This window comes from Puntigrus tetrazona, chromosome 19, assembly GCF_018831695.1.
Source record: "Puntigrus tetrazona isolate hp1 chromosome 19, ASM1883169v1, whole genome shotgun sequence".
Taxonomy (NCBI): Eukaryota; Metazoa; Chordata; class Actinopteri; order Cypriniformes; family Cyprinidae; genus Puntigrus; species Puntigrus tetrazona.
The window spans coordinates 17,735,904-17,754,438 of NC_056717.1; the positions used below are offsets into that span (position 1 = coordinate 17,735,904).

The following is an 18,535-nucleotide window of genomic DNA, read 5'->3' on the forward strand; positions in this document are numbered from 1 at the left end:
GTGTTGCATAGAGAAAACGTACATGGAAAAATAGTGCTGTCAAACGATTAATGGTGTTTAATTGCATGAGAAAATAAATGTTTTTGTGTACATAATATATGTATGTTTACTGTGTATATATGTTATGGATATATAAAAACAACGTATATTTTTTCAAATATTTGCATGTATATATTTATATTCATATAAACCATATAAACATATTTAATACATATACGTAAAATATATACACACATATATATTTATAAATAGCTACATAATAAATACATACAGTACACACACTCGTAAACAAAAACTTTTATTTTAGATGCAATTAATCACGATTAATCAATCAACGGCACCAATATAAAATAATACAGGGAGTTTAAGCAGTCCTTTGCTATAAAAACTAACACTAACTAAATTAAATTTCAGTGGAAAAGTTTACTAGAAAAATGATGAAAACAGTGAAATAACATATATTGACCAAAATTTTCAACAAATCAAAACTAATGTTCAACCTTATGTCTAGAACTGTCCATGTATAATGTCAGTGAACACTTATACATAAAAAAACAATACAGTAAAATGCCCCTTCTTGTCATTTACACCATTAGTCATCATTGATGGTCTTGGGTTCACCACGCTCATCCTCCACCTGACCAGAGCGGGGTTTTTTTAAAGGGTCCCTGAGAGACATAATCTCTTGTATCTTCAAGAAAGTGTCACAATCTGAGGGAAACTGATTCCTCTGAAAAACACAGCTGAAATGAAAACAAGCTCTTTAAATAAGGATTAGAAAAAGACTAATGATACTCACGTTGAGAGAAAGACGCAGAAGCCCGCCTTCGTCCTGTCCTTCCAGAGATGAGAGCAACACCCTGAGTGATTGCTCAGTCAGTTTATTTCCTGTATTATCAAGACAATGTTACAGCAATAATGTACAGATATGTTTCACCCTAATACTGAAATGAAATCAATTCTGAGATGAAATCACCTGAGAGGTTCAGAGAAGTAAGGCAGGTGTTTCCAGGATGAATCACTTTCCCTCCAGTGTGCACAATCCCAGGATGCAACAGAGGAATCACCGTCTCAACCACCTCCAGTCTCTGGCAAACAAATGCTTCCATGTTTAATGGGAAATCATAAAATCTTTCTCTCTCTTTCTCTCGCCACACACACAAACACACACACACACACACACACACACACACACACACACACACACACACACACACTCACACACACACACACACACACACACACACAAACACACACACATATATATATATATATATATATATATATATATATATATATATATATATATATATATATATAAATTTAGCATTTTCCTTCCTTCTTATTCTTACCTCTTGTTCAGATACTAGTAGATTATTGTCTTTTCCTGCTGGTTTTCCAGCCTGATTACGGGGAACTTTATTATCTGATTTAAAAGCATAAAAAAAATAAATAAAATAAAATACAGGCCTACCATTTAAAATATAAAGTCCATTTCTGAATCTCAAACAAACAGGTGTCAAAATGACTTTAATTACCTTTCTTGGCCACTTTTGACTCCTCTTTCTTTGCTGCCTGACCAGTTGCTGGTTTCTCGTCTTTCTTAGGGTTGTCCTATAAACAACAAAAGCAAAATCATCAAACAAGGGTAAACCACTGTGCTGTATCTCAAAAAGAGACAGAGCCCTTTCACGTCATAAAATGTATAAGTATTAAGAAAACAACACAGCCCTACCTTCTTTTTGGTGGGGTTCTTCGTAGCCTTGTTGAGACGATCCAGTGAAGAGCTGCTGCGGACGGAAAGAGGCCGCTCGTGTGAGTCTGCGAGACTAACCAGAGATGGCTGTACCATCGGCGATTCTTCACCTTTAATTAACAGCTTCCGCCTCTCAACTGTTTCCTCATGTGTTAGAGCAAAAGGCCCAAGCACCTAAATAAAGAAATGATCAAAAGATGCATGGGAAAACACATGTTTAATGTGTTAAGTTAGGCAGAGTATGGCAAATATAAAGCTAATAGCAGTATATAAGCGTACTTCAGCCAAATGAGCTGCTCCATCATCCCCTATTTGATTGAAGGATAACGACAGACACAGCAGAGAACAGTTGAGACGCAGACCCTTGAAAAAGAGGGATACGTTTTGTTAAAATAGTACAGTATATGCAGCCTTGACACAATTCGAAACTATCTAAACACCTGACTTTAATACATACCTGAGCTATGTGAATTGCACCTGCATCACCAATACTATTAAAGGCTAGGTTGAGTGACAGGAGGTTTTTGTTAGCAGAGTGTACAGTGGACAGAGCCGAGCCAATCAGACGAGCTCCTTCGTCTCCTATGTGATTATTACGTAATGATAAGTCCGTCAACCTAGCATGGACATGATTTTTAAAAAGACTGAGTGGAAAAAATAAATGCATTTTGTAATTCTGAGACAGGTACATTACAGCACACTTAAATTCTACATTGCAAGCAGCAAACGTATGCGTGTGTCTGCATATGTGTTTGTGTGTGTGCCTACTTTATCTTATAGAAGACATTTGTAGTTGCTGTTTGGATATCGTGCATTTTTAAGACCTCGTGGCCTTTGTGAGATTGTGCAAGAATGAATAACGAGGAGCGAGGAGTGCAAGAATGAATAACACGTACACTGCATGCAAAGACAGCTCATATGTAATATATATGGACCGCTCGGACCACCGAGCATCTGGAGAGGGTTAAATTAAAAAGTTATCTTTAAAAACAGACGTGGGGTAAAATACCATGGTTAAAAATAAACCGAGAGAGGTAATAATTAATTATGTAAAGCATACATTGGGGTTGGGGTTAGGGTTTTACTAACATAAAAAGGTAAGGTGTGCTTGTTGGACAGCGACTGATAACTAAACTGTATAAGAATGGAAAGAGACTGATTCAGAGGGTCAGCATGCATCTCGGCTTTGCATTACTATAAGAATGAGAAAACCTTTCTTCACTACATCTTAGCCGTATTTTGAAGACAAATTCGTATCAAGAAGTGAACTAAATGTGACAGAACCTACTTTTAAGGGAAGTCATTATTTGTAAATACATTTTTACTACAGTTTAAAATAACAATCTTAATTTTAATGTATTTTAAATTGATTGTAATTTATTCCTGTTTCTTTACTCCAGTCTTTACTGTATCACGATCCTTATGAAATTATAATCACCAGCTTAAAATGGTTGTTATTTGCTTTTGTAGAAGTATGTCAGTAGGAAATATGAGTTTACATTTCTGAATATTTCATTGTGAATGATATGAAGAAACAGAGAAAACTGCGAAAGACTATATCGAGAAGAAATGGAAATGCCTCCAAGATACAATGCTACCTGAAAAAAACTATGCGCAAGTGCACCAATCAATGGCGAAATGAATGCTTAAACGTAAACTCATATTTTCTGCTGACATACTAAAGCAAAAGATAAAAATAACCTAAATTAAAACCATTTTAGCTGGTGAAAATACTAGAGTTCTAATAATTTTGGCCACAACTGTATGCTAATTTTCCGCTCTAAAAATATTTTGTAATATAATCAATGCTGAAAACACTTTTGCGGTTTTTGTTGTTTGATCAAATGAATGCATGCTTGCTGAAAAAAGCCAAAAAAGAAAAAAATAAATCAATTCTACAACATTTACCCCAAACTTTTGAATGATACAATAGGCATCAGGTGTTTGTATGTTTAAAAATGACTCACATGCTGTCTTCCCGTATGAGTAAGTGGTAACTCGGCTCAGGAAGAGGATTACCCTCCAAAACCACCTTCCTATGAAGACATAAGTTGGTAGACGACGGCTTCAGATTTTCCAGTATCTGTTGCCATAATTATTTTCCAAATAGATCTTTTGGTTGTGGTGCACAAACGTGCCGGTATGTAGCCCGCTAGTGAAGATGATTTCATGATTATCCTTTAAGCCTTAAATAACTCTGTGAGATTTAATTCATGTGAAATTAATTAATGAAAAGTTATTTATAACATACTGAATGTGGGTCTTAATAACACAGGCAAGAAATAATTGCAAGTCATTCTGGCCTTCGAAAGCAGTTTGAATGTCCTTACCTGAGACTGGAGCACAAAGACGCTGTGTTTCGAATGGAGGCGAAAGCAGGATCCGTCAGGCCCGCACGCCACATGCTGCAAAGCATCGCCATTAATGGGGAGTTGACATAGCATGCTGTTTATTTGTAACACTCGAACATACAACACACACACACACACACACACACAGGCTTACTGTAAGCACTGGAGGTTACTGAGGGACGGCAATATCCTGTTCAACGCCTGAAGCACCACCCCATCCACCTTCCATCCTAGAAAATAACAGCAACAGCAAACCAAGTCATTTTCAACATTTCTTAGGAAGGTGAACAGCTGCCTCTTGTTGTTCGCAAAGAAGCAACAGCCTTACCGGATATTTTGACTTCCTTCACGCTGCAGTGGTCTTCGTTTTCCAGCTCTATCTGGAGGCAAGGCTTAGAGGACCATGTTGTCATCTGACTTTCTAAGGATGACTGAAACTGACTGTCTTCTTTAGAGTTTTCTAATATGGGAGGCAAATTGAGCGTTTGCATTGTGTGATTGTTTTATGTGTACTCATAAGTATTTACCCATAGCTCCTCCGCTCATAGATGCCGCCTGCTTTATCTTCACAGAAGGGATCTCTTCCACACCCATGAGTTTGCACAGCTCTGTGAAGTCCAGCTCCAGATTTCCTGAACACGGGTAATCATCTAGCGCGAGCGGTCCAAAAAACACAAACTGACTTTATGTGCTCTGGACACCACCACACAGTATCATAACTCAAACATCCTGGTTATTTAAAGATCGGGTGGTGCCAAAATCCAGTCAGTATATCTCTATTTATAGTCACATAACGTTACCTGCAGTTTTAGGCGACTCTTCCTCAGTCACAGAATCCACTTTGTCCCCTTTTTCCTTTGGCAATTTTTCAACTCGTTTTTTCATATTTTAATCGAATTAAAATAACTAAATTAAACAAAATTATTAATATAAACGACTAGTAACTATAATAAATAAATAAATAGCCGAGCAAGTTTTATTCAGCTCTGCCGGTCGCTCAGGTTGTGTTCGGTTGCCATGCCAACAGCTGGAGCCTCACGCGAGTTATTGCTTAACGACGCTATTGGCGTCATCTAGCGGATGGCGGGAAAAAATACACCGTTCTCGTAGATAAAATTTCACAAAAATTAGTCTTTGTCTTGTCGGTTTATTCAAAAACTGTCATTATTGTATTAGACGTAATAAAAATAATGTGTCAAACTAATGAAATTTACTCAAATTCATACGTTAATAAACTGGGAGGTAGAAAAAGCAGGGTAGTTTAAAAACTATTTTAGTTCTACACAAGTACACATACATAGAAAAGCTTACATTTTGCATATGACACATATGTTACCTACAGGAACTATTTTTCTGGAGGTGTAATACGACCAAGTTTACGTAAAGATGAATTACAGTATATACGCTTTGGTAAATGTCTGAAGGTGCTAATGAAAAGGGAATTTTCAAAATAGAATAGTTGTGAGATTTATAACCGTAATGTACTTTAATCTTCATAGAGTCAGAGTCAAAGACATTTTAGTGAACACCTTGAAATCATTTTAATAAAAAAATGTTACCATTTTAATAAAAGAATGACAGATAAATGTCTCAAGAAAGAATAACTGCATCAATCAGTACGTGAAAACATCCGTTGGCATAAATTGTGAAAAACAATGCATTTATTTACTAAGTGTTTTTCTTGTACGTATTTGGTAGTTCAAATGATGGTACACAATGTCAATGTGCTACGCAATAGTTAAAATTCACTTTATTTGAAGATGTAATGACTGTCCATACAGTTAAAATACGATTTGTCTGTATACCTGGAGTAATAATGGTTATGACCTAATAAAGAACTGTATCACAGATTCTCTGCTAAATGTATGAGCAACAGGCAAGTATATTCACAATAATGTAGTGCTTTTTATTAAAAAACAAACAAACAAACAAAACAAATAGAATATAAAACAAACGGAAAAAAAAGAAGTAAAAACCAACAGCATTTTCATGACTTTATAATTACAAACTTTGAACCAGAGTGGAAGAAGTTTCGACAAACTGTACACAACATCACAAAATGCCTGCCAGTCTGTCCATATACAATGCTTGCATCTTATTTTGTGATTGTCTAAAAATAACTAAACAAATCACACAAAAACACACAAATACAAGAAATACAAGCATTATATTTATGACCGCTATCACAAAAAACAGAACAATCTTTTCTCATTTGAATAACAAAAAAAAAAAAAAAAAAAAAAAAAACCAAAAAAAATTAAAAGGAGATTAAGAACATGATATTGGGTTGACAGCTTCTTTTTTTCCTGCCAAAATATCATTTTACATTTTTATGTTGGTTTGTTTTTTTAGTGTTCAACACTTTGCAGCAAAAAACGAGGAACATTATATCTATCTTTTTCTCCTCAAAAAGTAATAATAATAATAATAATAATTAGAATAATGTTAATATTAATTATTACAGTGACGGGTGCCAAGTGTGGGGTCACTGCGACGTCCCCTTCCGCAAAGTCCATCAGACGATCCTCCCTCTCGCAATGAGCTCAATTCATGGTTTTGGGTAACAAACTTTCAGATGCTTCGCCGCTTACGCCGGAAATTTGTAGCGAGTATTAATCATAATGTCTGCCGCTTTCTCGTCCGCTTCTCGTAAAGTTACATGTGACAGTTCTGTCATTACAAATCGCATAATAATCATAAGAATCGTAATAATAATAATAATAATAACAATAATACATATAGGGCTGAATCCTGTACAATACAATACACAAAATCCATTATCAAGATATTGCTTTTGGAGACATTTCTCACATTTTCCTGTCTGTTTATATACATAGCTTGGCACTATACAACTTTCTTTTCTTTCGTTTGTCAGTTTTCATTGTTTCGTCGTTTTTTTTTTTCTTCTTCCCATTTGTCGTTCCATCTAAGGGGTTTGAAATACTTATCTGTCATAGCTGATGCATTAAGGGCAAAGAAAATCTCGTGATTTTGTTTATAAACATTCTCCATGGCAACCTGAAAGGCCATTCAAAAAACAATAAAAAAAAAAGAAAAGAAAAAGAAAACAACAACACTAAAACCTGAACCCGACCCCACCCCACCCGCCCCCACAAGCCACTCACAAAAAATATGACCACATGATACAATTAGTTTCTTGTGAATTCATGAATTTAACTGTTTATTAACTGCTGTCAAGCCCTTAGTTGTTTCCTCTTTCGTATTTATATTATTAGAATGGGCTCGCACACACACACACACGCTTACAAACACCGTAAAGAATCTCACACACTACCATTAAACAAAAAAACGCTCAAGATAACGGCATTCTAAGGCGTTATATAAAGCCAGCGTGCCTCCACTGCTAGATTGTGTTTGTTTTGTTTTTTTTAATTGTTTAATTTGAGCTGGTGAATTAAATACTTAAAAAATTCAAATTCAAAAAAAAAAAAAAAAAAAAAAAAATGGGGGGGGCTGGCGGCCATTCTAACCAATCACAATGCCCACGATAACAGAAGCGAAACATTCCAGCCCAGTCCCAAAGTCCAGAGCTCACAAATACGGATACCCCCGTCGCGCTCCGTTCCTAACGTAATTACAGTATAACAAAAAAAAAAAAAAAAAAAAAAAAAAAAAACAACCAACAGAAAAAGAAGGTAACATACTTATGTTTTGCTTTATCATACAGCATTTATCAATACTGCGTGAGTGTTAGTGTCTTATCCGTACATCTCCGGGAGCGAATGATGTCCTTGTTGTTGTTAAAAGTGCAGTTAGCCAACGTTCTTTCTCAGCTCTCTCCTTTCTCTCTTTTTCTCAGTGTATAGGCAGTGTGTGTGCGCTACACTGCACCTCCTATGATGTTCCTATTTATTTTTTGCCTCTTGTTTTCTTTCTTTCTCGTTTGTACTCGAGCCGTTCCCATTGTCGCCCACAAGGTGGCGCCAGACTCCCGTTTTTCCATTTGCACCCGAAACAAAAGGCCAAATATAGTACCACTTACTCATAGGAGACATCTGACCGGTGAAGCCGTAGTTCATCTGCAACGATTCGGTTAGAATTTCAAAGCGTTCTTCGGTTTTAACGTTCCTATGTCTGACACTTGTTCTATTTAAATGCATCGGGGTTGACGACCTGCAGCAAACCGCATGTCCTCAGTGCACGAAGCTCGGGCTGGTCTCTCTTGTAGCTCCTTTAGAAAAAGAAACCTCAAGATATAAATATGAACTAGTCGCCTTTCACCTCTGTTGACCCCCGTGTTTTCAGGTGCAGTCCACCTCTGCTCCTCCATGTTCACTGTTCTCTTGCTGCTCTGCAAGCGTGCTCGGCAGAGAGTGTAGTCAGCATTACTTCCTGCAAATAAATTCGCTCAGTCCAAGCGTCCGTCTGCGGAGGCGGCGACCAGAGCCTTCCTCAAGAAGATACGTCACATCTATCGCTGTACAGGAGACGTAAAGACATTAGTTTTCACCATACATATACAGTACATATATACACATATACAGTACATATACATATATACACACACACACACACACATATATATATATATATATATATATATATATATATATATATATATATGCTTTGTGTACTACGTTAAGCTAACAGAAGAGGTTACAGTACATTCGTAGCAGTGTAGGGCAAAATTAGCAGATTATGTATACGCATGATATCTCAAAAGTGTTCAAACATGTGTTTTTTATGTCTAAGAAGTCTTTTGTGAAGCGTAACGCAACTGTTATATATTACAAAGTATTTATATAAAAAAATGTATCATAAAAATATCAATAATGTAAATCACTGACGATGACATTTATTAGTAAATCTATCAGAAAATGTCTAATTACACTACAAAACAAACATGAAACATTTTGCATGAAATTAAAAAATAAATTACAACAATATGTTTTACCCCTACAAAACCTGAATAAAAAAAAAAACTAAAACTAAAAGCTGTGACATAATGCAATATAGTTTGCATTAAATATTTAGCAAATTATTTGAATAACGTTCTGTGAATTCTTTTCAAACAACAGCATATTTGTGATAAACAAACGTAGGATTACAGGAATGAATTAGGTTTTAAAGGAATGCAATGTAGATAAAGCCTTTACCATTCTTGCTGGGTGCCCGGTGCAGCAGATCGAGCAGAATCTTGTTCAATCGCTCTCTCTGTGCTTCCCTTCTTCCCAGGATGGATGGATGAAGAGGTGAGGAGGAGAGTGAGGAAGAACATGGGGCATCCAACGTGTCCCGCCCTCCTCCGCCGCCTCCTCCTCCTCTCTCTCGGGAGACCTCCTCTGTTTCTCTCCTCTCTTCACCCTCCTCTTCTTCCTCCATGTCTTCCTCCTCCCCACCTGTCCTCCTTTCCTGTGATGTGGATAGCTGGGGAACAGGGGTGCTGGAGTCCTCCTGAGCGGTCTCCATCTCTCCCTCCGCTCCTCTCCCTCCGTCCTCGTCCCCATCTCTCGAGAAGCCAGCAGAAATCCGGTCACATGACGCGCTGGGGGAAGGCTCTTCATCGCAGGCTGATGCTCCTTTAGGTCGCTCGCTCTTCCAGGCAGAACGGCCGCCGTTCCTCTTGTAGTTATCTGGCACATAGTGAGGCTGTGAAAAAAGAGGAAATAAAAAAAGTGAGTGGCGGCAACTCACAAACTTAATTCGCGTCTGTTTGAATATAAACTAGTTGGAAGAAGAAATAACAGATCTTTAAACTTTTAACACATTTACGGATCGTCAATAACAACGCTGCCCATCCCATCTAAAACTGTGTAAATATGTATACAATAAAACATTATGGTCTATAACGACGTTCGGGTAACTGCCAAAATTCCAAAAGTCAAAATTTCTAACTTAGAAAAAAAACCCAACAACAACAACAAAGTATACTACTATTAATATCAATAAATATTGTGAAAAATATACAAAATTTAAATAAAAAAAAAAAAATAGCATATGTAAGATAAATTATTATTCATAATAAATGAACGGATGGATCTAATAAAGATATGTCCCGGTCAAAAAAAAAAACTAAAAACAAAACAAAAACACTAAAACCAAAACTAGACAAATTTAAATAGAAAACCCCCCCAAACTCTAATGTAATATATCAGACTTCAAATACAAAGTAATAAGTGTGTTAATATTAATAATAATTATTAATAGCAAATAAAAAAATTAATAAAAAGAATGCATTTTTTAACAATTTTTAAAAGTCATGTTTTTTTCATTGCGCAATCCAATTAATTCAACTTATTAATCCAATTCATACAAACAAACTGCAGTTGGCTTATTTTGATTAGATAAAAATAACTAACAAATAAAGCTATTATTAAGTTATTATTTTTGAGTGTTTTTTTTTGCTAGTAGTCTCTTCATATTGTGATATAATGTTACACTTTATATTAAACATGAAAATGTGCACCATTAAAAAAAATACAAATATATTTTGATGATAAAATATAAATAAATAATAAACTATGCAAAATTACACAATGTTATGTCAGGCAAAAAATCTTTAAAAAATCTTATTTTTTCCTTTTTAATATATGAAAATTCCCAGCTCATAAACTACTCACTGAGAAGTCCCTCTTGGGCGTCAGTCTTTTGGGGAAGTGGTTGAACGCGTAGGGCTTGGTGCACACTGGGTACCGGTTGCGGTGGATCTTGTAGAACAGGTGTGCCGATTTATCCAGCCGGTAGTCGCAGATGTAAACGTCCTGTTCCTTCACCCCTTTCGGACGACCTGAATCCATTAGCGAGAGCATCAGGCATTAGCATGTAGACCGTATGGCGGTTTTCAGCGAGTAACATCTGGTTCAGTGCCTTCCTTGCATCTCGCTGTTGAAATGTTTATGTAAAACTGTCGTATGTGTGAACGTCTCACCCTTGCAGTAAGTATACAGGTCCAACACACAGCACGTTCCCACCACCGCCTCCAGCGGTATGATCTCATACAGAGGCACTCGGAACAACTCGTTATGATAGAAGCGGCGGGAAGGAGAATGGTGCGTCTCGTGGGGACGGAAGTAGTGATGACCGAAGGCAAACCTCTCCCCTCTAAAGAGAGAGAAAAAGAGTCCTGATCAGATCTAAGGTCCGTGCTTCTTTTAACAAAGGAAAAAAAACACTGATGAGGTGATTTGGTGAATTAAGACGTATTACTTTGAAACAGGAGGATTAAACCTCAGCCTAACCTTTACTCTGAACGTTAGGATGACAGAAATGTCAATGCTTTATTCTAAATTATTAGTCTTAGAATACAAATAACACCAAAGTTTAGGGACCAGTTCTTACTGTTAAGTAGTCGTTTATTTACGTGCATAATACTACTATAACAGCGGTTTATTAAAAGCACATAGAAATGTTATTATTCTGTAACACTATGTCCTTATTCTACAACACCATATCTTAGACGCCTTAAAAGGAAAAGTACACCCTAAAATGAAGGTTCTGTCATTGATTACTCACCCTCATGACATTATAAACCTTTAAGACCTTCGCTCATCTTCCAAACACAAATTAAGATATTTTTAAATGAAATCCGACAGCTTTCTGACCCTGCATAGACAGTAAAGCAACTGACATGTTCAAGGCCCAGAAAGGTAGTCAGGACATCGCTAAAACGGTTGTGACATCTGTAGTTCAACCTTAATATTACAAAGCTATTACGAAATTTAGCTTATTTAACAATTTCCGCCAAAAAGTAGCCCCACGCGCAAAAACCTTAATTTAACAACTAACTTACTAAGTATTAATAAGGTCGTATTTAATAGCAAGGATTGGTCCAAAAAACGAAAGTGTGACTGAGCATTGTGTGGTGTAGCGAATCTCACTTTTCATTCTTCCAGAGTTTCTCGATACGGAAGATGTCCAGTTTGTCTCTGTTGATATGAGACAGGAGACGATATGACTGACGCACCGGCTGGCCTTCCGTGGTGCGTCTGCTGTCTCTCATGAGGTACACACAGTCACCTGCAAAAGACACGCTACAAACATAAGCAAACCTAAACACATCGGAACCGAAAAATTACAAGTTTTACTAAATTGAATAATATGAGTAGTTGTATACTGCTTATTACTTTTTGATGATTCTTTAATAAACAGAATGCTCAGAGACAGACATTCAAACTGTAATAAAGAAAAAATCCTGACCCCGAACTTTTCAACAGTACTGCAGATTTCATTTCACACACACACACACACACACACACACACACACACACCGTACCCTGATGCAATAGTAAGTCATCTCGAAGCAGGCATATATAATAGATGGATCCTGACTGGGCATAACTGGGTTGGGGCACCATTGGGACCTCCTGTTGAAACATGACAGGAAACACAAAAAAAAAAGCTTTCAGGAGTTCTAAACTTCCTGAATGACAGAGGAGATCTTATCCCGAGGGTGACCTTTAAAATGTTGTGATAAGAGACCATATGGCCGTGCTAAACATAGTCAGAGAGGAAGAAAGAATTGTAAAGTTACACAGACTGAAAGGTCACATACCCTGTCCACTGGACGAGGGTCACACTGCTCACAGAGATAGTGCTCCACATCGGCCTCCAATCGCATACAATCACAGTGCTGCCACACCTGACGGACACAAACGGAGAGATAGATCACCTCTACTTCGCCCAATTACACATACATCAAAACTCAACATTTCACATGAACAACATGAATAAGTAAATTTGTATTTTAGCCTGTATTTTCATGCTTTATTGGTAATTGAAACGAAGTAGAAAAAACTATAAATATTAGATTTAAAAAATGAACCTGAACGGAAATTAGACATTTTGCCTTACAAAACTCTAAATATAAGTTCAGGTTTACTTACTAAATGTAGTAAAACAAAAAATTAAAGCCAATTCAAAATATTAAGTGTGTGATACTGACACCACTGAGAAAAATTCGGAAATCTCTATGTTATCAAAATGTTGTTATTATTATTGTTGTAAAATAAAAAGATTTTGGTCGTATTGCCCACCCCTAGGATGTTGCTATGCAGCCGGTACTATTTTATAGCTGGTACCTAGATATGAAATCTGATCCATCCTTTTACAGTCTACCAGATGAAAAGTTTGGCCACTTTGAAAAGTAAAAGGCACAGAGCTCTCTTTGACAGGGAGATTAGAGGTTCAAATCCCTAATCTTAAGTATGAACACATACCATGCATTTCTCACACTGAATCATGAGCCCCTCATCCTTGTACATGCCACAGATGCAGCGGATCACATCATCATCTTTGTCATGGCTGCCCCCTCCGTCATGGTGGTGGTGGGCGTGGTCTCTCTCCAGCGAATCAGAGCTGTCGGCTTCACTGGCAGTCTCGCCCACAATCTCATCAATCTGAACAGCAGCCTCATGACGTGCACCATAGTACGCCTTCCTGAGCCGGCACACGTCACGACCCACGGCAGACTTGCGGCCATAATATTTCTGTTAAGAATAAGGAAAAATACAAGAGAAATTAGAAAAAATAATGCATAATATGCAAAAGAAGATACTTAAAAAAATACATGCAAGAAATTCATCTTTGTCTTTATTCTTTATCATATTAGTTGTTACTTTTTTTTAAATAAAGGAAAAAATACTAAGTGCACCATTTATCTACTTATTTGTCATACTTAAGTATTAACGAGCATAGATTTTTATTTTAATATAATTACTTACAATATCACAATATAATTACTATACATATCTTCATCAAACATCATAATCCTTCTGTCTGTCATTAATGGTAATCAAAAAACAAATGAGAGAAAATGCTAGACTAAATGATTTTATAACTTTAATAAGAAAAATTAAATAAGAAAAAAATATTTATGTAGCATTTCTTATTTATTTGTTCTACTGTAATTTTTTGTAATTAGTTTCTTACTGTTATTTAATCACTGAATGTTTACTTGAGCTTGAGGATTTTTTTAAAAAAATAGGCAAGTATTCGTTTTTTATTTAATTTAATTAAATTTTAATATCTTAAAAAAATAAAATAATTAAAGTTATTAAAAGGTATAAAAAAAGACCTTATTTATAGCAAAAGAAATCTCATGAAATATATATTTAGATTGAAATAAAACAATATTGCTATATAAATTTTTTTTCCATATTGCCCACCCTGATTTGAGTGAGTATAAGAGGAGTGGGACTAACCTCAGCATTACGAAACACTTTGAGCATGTCCGAATCAAAAGCCTCGACGGTTTTGTAGTGTCCAGTGAGGATCTGCTTCTCTATGGTACTGAGATCTAGCGGATCGGTGACCTTCTCATAGTACTGTACGTTTCTGTTGAGGCATACGGACATGTCACAAAAAGTAAGTACGTAAGATTTTACTGTGCCCATAAGACAATTGTTCTTACGGCAGTTATTTATAGTATATTATAATAATCATATTTGCAGGCCTCTGGCAACTTTTAATGACACCAAAAATGTCAAAAGTGCATATTTATATATTAAATAATCTGTATTAAGAACATTATATTTTTCTCACCTCTTCCTAGAAGGCAGGTTAAGCAGCGGAGCAGCAAGAGTCTGACCAGATGAATCTTCAAAAAAAAAACAACAACAACAACATGATAATTGATTATATGAAAATGCACATCATACGCAGCATTTAAATAAAAGCAAGTGTCATGATGCCGAGGCAATAAAACAAAAATGTACTGCAATTAGATTGAAACTAGAATCAACATTCTAGATTTCCATCCAAACAAATAAGTAATGAGTGTCAGCACTTGGTAATAAGATTGTCAAGACAACCGACTGTCTCACAAACTATAAATGCATGTCAAAATCAATGTCTACACCATGATTATGACCTCTGCTTCTTGCATAATAAAAGTGATTATGCAGTCATGAAAGTGACTGTCAATAATAAGACCAACAGCAAAAACTGCAGGCTTTCTAAGCATGCTATGTGAATGAATTAGTGTCCGTTTACCCTTGTAGCTTGTGATCATGTCACATATCTCCTTGAAGATGTGCGCCAGGCGTGCAGTGCGTGTGACTTCCGTGTTCTCCTCGGCCGCCGCAAGTCTGCGTGTGCGCACAGAGCGTGACGTCTGTAGCGCCGAGAACTGGGTCAGAAATACATCTGGGGGAAAAAGCAACACACAATGCTTAATAATGACTCAAAACAGAATAAAGACAAACTTGAGATCAAGTGTGTCCACACACACCTGACTTGATGTTGCCATCATCGCGGATGACTCCTCCCCAGCGTGTGTAAATAGAAAGACCACTGTTCTCTCTCTCTCGCTCTCTCTCTCCGTCTCGCTTCAGAAGTTCCTGTTTCTCCCGCATCTTCTCCCAATTCCTCAGCAGGAACACCCGGTGTTTCAGCACAAAGTTCCTAAATTAAACAAGAAAGCAGTGGAGGATGTCTGAGTGGGAGAGATCGGTCTATTATATCAGAGGTCGTTTCAGTATAAAGTCACTTCGTTTATTTCAATGTGCCACAAGTAAAATGAAATTATGACTCTTTTTGTTACAAAAACATCCTCGACCGGTAATTGGACTTGCAAAGCGTGTAAAATATGACCCTTTAAAACCAGCTGCCCAGAAAATAAAAAGTGTGTAATGGTATCCTACCTCTCTCTGTTTGACATAGGCTTCATTAAGAGGTGCTGGTAAAACTTGCTGCTGTCACTGGACTCTTCCTCCTTAAAAAGGTCAAATCCGAAAATAATGTTTTTGCATTAGGAAAACTTTGTGCTAGCAGCTACTGTAGCCGAAAGTAGTGCTTCATTGTTGAATGTACTGTGTCATACCCGTTTCTTCAGTGAGTGTTTGGACTTGCGTTTCTCTTTCAGTCTTCCCAGCCTCCGGGCTCCGCCCCCTGATCCGCCCCCTTTCGGAGGCAGCCCATTGATTCGCTGGCTCTTGCCGCCAATGATGCCACGGCAAGCCTCCGAGCCACACTTGCAGACTTGCTGCATAGCAACAAGAGCAGAGGAAAAACATTATCATTTGGCAAGGAAGAGGAAAATGTTAAACATCTACTACATGTCCAATCCACCAATCCACCAAATGATGAACAAATCATTGTTAAAACGTTAATAAAAGGAAAATAAATGGGCAAATCAACCTCGTTGATGTGAAATTTAATGATAAGCAAATAAAAATAGCTCACAAAAATTTTTTTTTTAAAATCCTTAAGTCTTCTAGACTCGAGATGCTGAATTTAAGCGACTATGAGTGATTAAATCATCCCCACCGATCCGGGCGAATGAAGTACAAGCATCCGCTACAAAACACAGCTGCACACATACGTACTGTGCATGTGTAGGTACATGCTTCAGACAGGCACGTTCCTGACACGCAGGATACGGGTGGCAGCAACTCTTCCAGCTTACCTGTTCTTCTGTGTTGAAGGAGTGGAAGTTGTAGTCATATGTCAGCTCTATTCCACTGTTGATGTCTTTCAAAGCAAACAGACCAACACGGTACACTCCATTCACCGACCTGAGAGAATGACAGACAGACGATTTAAACTCAACTCAACCTTAGTCAGGTTTCTAAAGCAATAAGATTTCACAAGCAATGTTTATCTTTTGCAGTCACCGTACACACAACCTTTTATATTATTATACATTTATTGTCTCTCTTACCGATTTAATATATTGTAACTTTGCATCATATGAACGCTGAGCCTCGAAAGCAAATGAATTTAAGAAACATCCAGCGTTCTGGTCTTGATATTGAACGGCTAGGTTGAGTTGTACATTATGCAATAAGGTAGAACGAGGCCATTTTGGCACAGATGTGGGTGTGTGAGTGTGTGTGTGTGCACTGGGCAGCACAGCTGTGTCCCCCACCCTAAAACACAAGCTACAGATAATCGCTCTTCTGTGACAAGATGGATGATCTGCCACCATCCAGCCTACAAGCACTGCTTTTAATGCGTGTATGTGTGCGTGAAAGGGAAAAATGTAGACAGAGCAAGAGATGGAGGAGATTACATTTTTCTGCGGACTATGTGTGAACACCGACACCTAATGTGTGTGTGTGTGTGTGTAATTGTGTTACAGGACCAAGGAGATGCTGGTCACTGACCTGGATCTTGAGATCACGATCTCACCGCTAATATCTAATCCTTCAGATTTTGACTAATTCAACTAATTTATGAAACAGCAATGACCTCTTCCTCTTTAATTTGTTCAACATGACCAAGGTTTGTTCCTAACGCAGCAATTTCTAAAGGATAAAGTCATTGCTCACTCATACTTGTGGTGGTCCACGTCCCCAGTGACTCATCGCTAGAAATTACCTTTTCTTATTCAGAACACCAGAAGCTGACGGAATTCTATTACCGTGCTTCTTCAGTGACTCATCAACGGTTTTGTTTCACTCACCATTTCTGCATCTCACAGTTTGGCTCACAGCTGTGGTTGACAAAGCGCGCCTCGTTGCCCATGCGGTAGCTGTCGATGACCATGCCGCTGTCCAGATTCAGACAGTAGTGTCCACTGTGAGAGAAGTACTGCTCCATCATACGACTCCTAAACACAAAACAGTCTTGCTGAATTTCTAATTCTTAGTTAGAATTTTATATCTTAATACTTATATCTTTGTGAAATTTTGTGCATGTTTTAAATCAATTGTAGTGGTAGTAATATAATTTTATGTTTTATTAAATTTTTTAAGATATTGTCTTTCCAGCTTTTTGATTTTGTTGATGTGATTTTAATCAGGTTTTGTGCTAGCATTCTGCTTTAAAAAACTTAAAAATAAAAAATACTATAGTCAACACGACATGAAAAGATTAATACATAACACATGAGCTTCACATTTTATTGGAATTAATCAAACTGTTGCATGTTAAAACTAACTTAAGTATGTGTCTCCTCTTGTTTAAAGCCAAAATGTGGCTAACCTGAACTCCTGTTCGCTGACCACCTCTCCCAAGTACTCGATAATAAACTGGCCGGAACGTAGGGGCTGCTTGGTGCGAATTCCCCAGCCCTTGCCTTCAGCCCGGAAGCGTTCAAGGCACTGCACCCACTCATGCCTCTGGATACGCTGATTATCACACTGATCACCACACGGACATGTACTTGGAGAACACTCAGCATAGATCATCCTGAGGCAGACAGAGATAAGAAAACCATGGGATCCACAGCTGCACTAATTGGGAAGCAGTGAGGTTGTCACTATACCATAAAAACGTCTATACCAGATGAGGTATCATGATACCACGCGGTATTGTGTTAATATAATTAAATACTACAAATAAAAATTAATCAAAAATGTATAAATAAATAGATGTAAACAGACAAGATTTTTCTCTGAATATATTTAATATGAATTATGTGTATAATTTAAATATGCCTACTTGTCGATTAAACACGCCAGCAAGCGTTCAAGACTGCTTTCGAAGACTGCCGAGTTTGGTTTTCTTGCGCATGCACTGTTGTATG

General features: G+C 37.2%; 2 protein-coding genes across 4 annotated transcripts in view; both read right to left on the reverse strand.

The window, feature by feature from the left end:
- Positions 1-282: 282 nt before the first annotated feature.
- On the reverse strand, positions 283-5,112 carry lrrc71 (leucine rich repeat containing 71). Its single transcript, XM_043218156.1, has 14 exons — positions 4,908-5,112; positions 4,635-4,757; positions 4,436-4,567; positions 4,262-4,337; positions 4,087-4,161; positions 3,724-3,792; positions 2,214-2,373; positions 2,036-2,119; positions 1,736-1,930; positions 1,539-1,614; positions 1,353-1,426; positions 977-1,088; positions 800-888; positions 283-730 (listed from the first exon to the last, which is right to left on the reverse strand). Exons 1-14 carry the CDS (start codon positions 4,990-4,992, stop codon positions 593-595), a joined length of 1,488 nt encoding a protein of 495 aa, XP_043074091.1. The 5' UTR covers positions 4,993-5,112; the 3' UTR covers positions 283-592.
- A 730-nt stretch (positions 5,113-5,842) lies between these two features.
- Positions 5,843-18,535, reverse strand: part of ash1l (ash1 (absent, small, or homeotic)-like (Drosophila)) — a 28,042-nt gene continuing 15,349 nt past the window's right edge. For all 3 annotated transcript variants that reach the window (XM_043217515.1, XM_043217517.1, XM_043217516.1), the window contains 17 exons: positions 17,992-18,198; positions 17,471-17,617; positions 16,472-16,580; positions 15,887-16,048; positions 15,708-15,778; positions 15,296-15,468; positions 15,058-15,210; positions 14,608-14,662; positions 14,268-14,400; positions 13,284-13,553; positions 12,620-12,706; positions 12,341-12,431; positions 11,946-12,084; positions 10,997-11,169; positions 10,689-10,855; positions 9,225-9,717; positions 5,843-8,545 (listed from right to left, as the gene is read on the reverse strand). In XM_043217515.1, coding sequence (XP_043073450.1) covers positions 8,454-8,545; positions 9,225-9,717; positions 10,689-10,855; positions 10,997-11,169; positions 11,946-12,084; positions 12,341-12,431; positions 12,620-12,706; positions 13,284-13,553; positions 14,268-14,400; positions 14,608-14,662; positions 15,058-15,210; positions 15,296-15,468; positions 15,708-15,778; positions 15,887-16,048; positions 16,472-16,580; positions 17,471-17,617; positions 17,992-18,198 — 2,722 coding nt within the window. In that variant the 3' untranslated portion in view covers positions 5,843-8,453. The remainder of the gene's footprint in view (positions 8,546-9,224; positions 9,718-10,688; positions 10,856-10,996; positions 11,170-11,945; positions 12,085-12,340; positions 12,432-12,619; positions 12,707-13,283; positions 13,554-14,267; positions 14,401-14,607; positions 14,663-15,057; positions 15,211-15,295; positions 15,469-15,707; positions 15,779-15,886; positions 16,049-16,471; positions 16,581-17,470; positions 17,618-17,991; positions 18,199-18,535) is intronic.

Excerpts from the sequence above, each read along its gene's own strand:
- lrrc71 (XM_043218156.1), bottom strand. The coding sequence starts at position 4,992 with ATGAAAAAACGAGTTGAAAAATTGCCAAAGGAAAAAGGGGACAAAGTG. Across the intron at positions 2,374-3,723 it reads CTCATACGGGAAGACAGCAT|GTTGACGGACTTATCATTAC; the intron begins GTGAGTCATTTT and ends TGTCCATGCTAG. Across the intron at positions 889-976 it reads TACTTCTCTGAACCTCTCAG|GAAATAAACTGACTGAGCAA; the intron begins GTGATTTCATCT and ends TTGATAATACAG.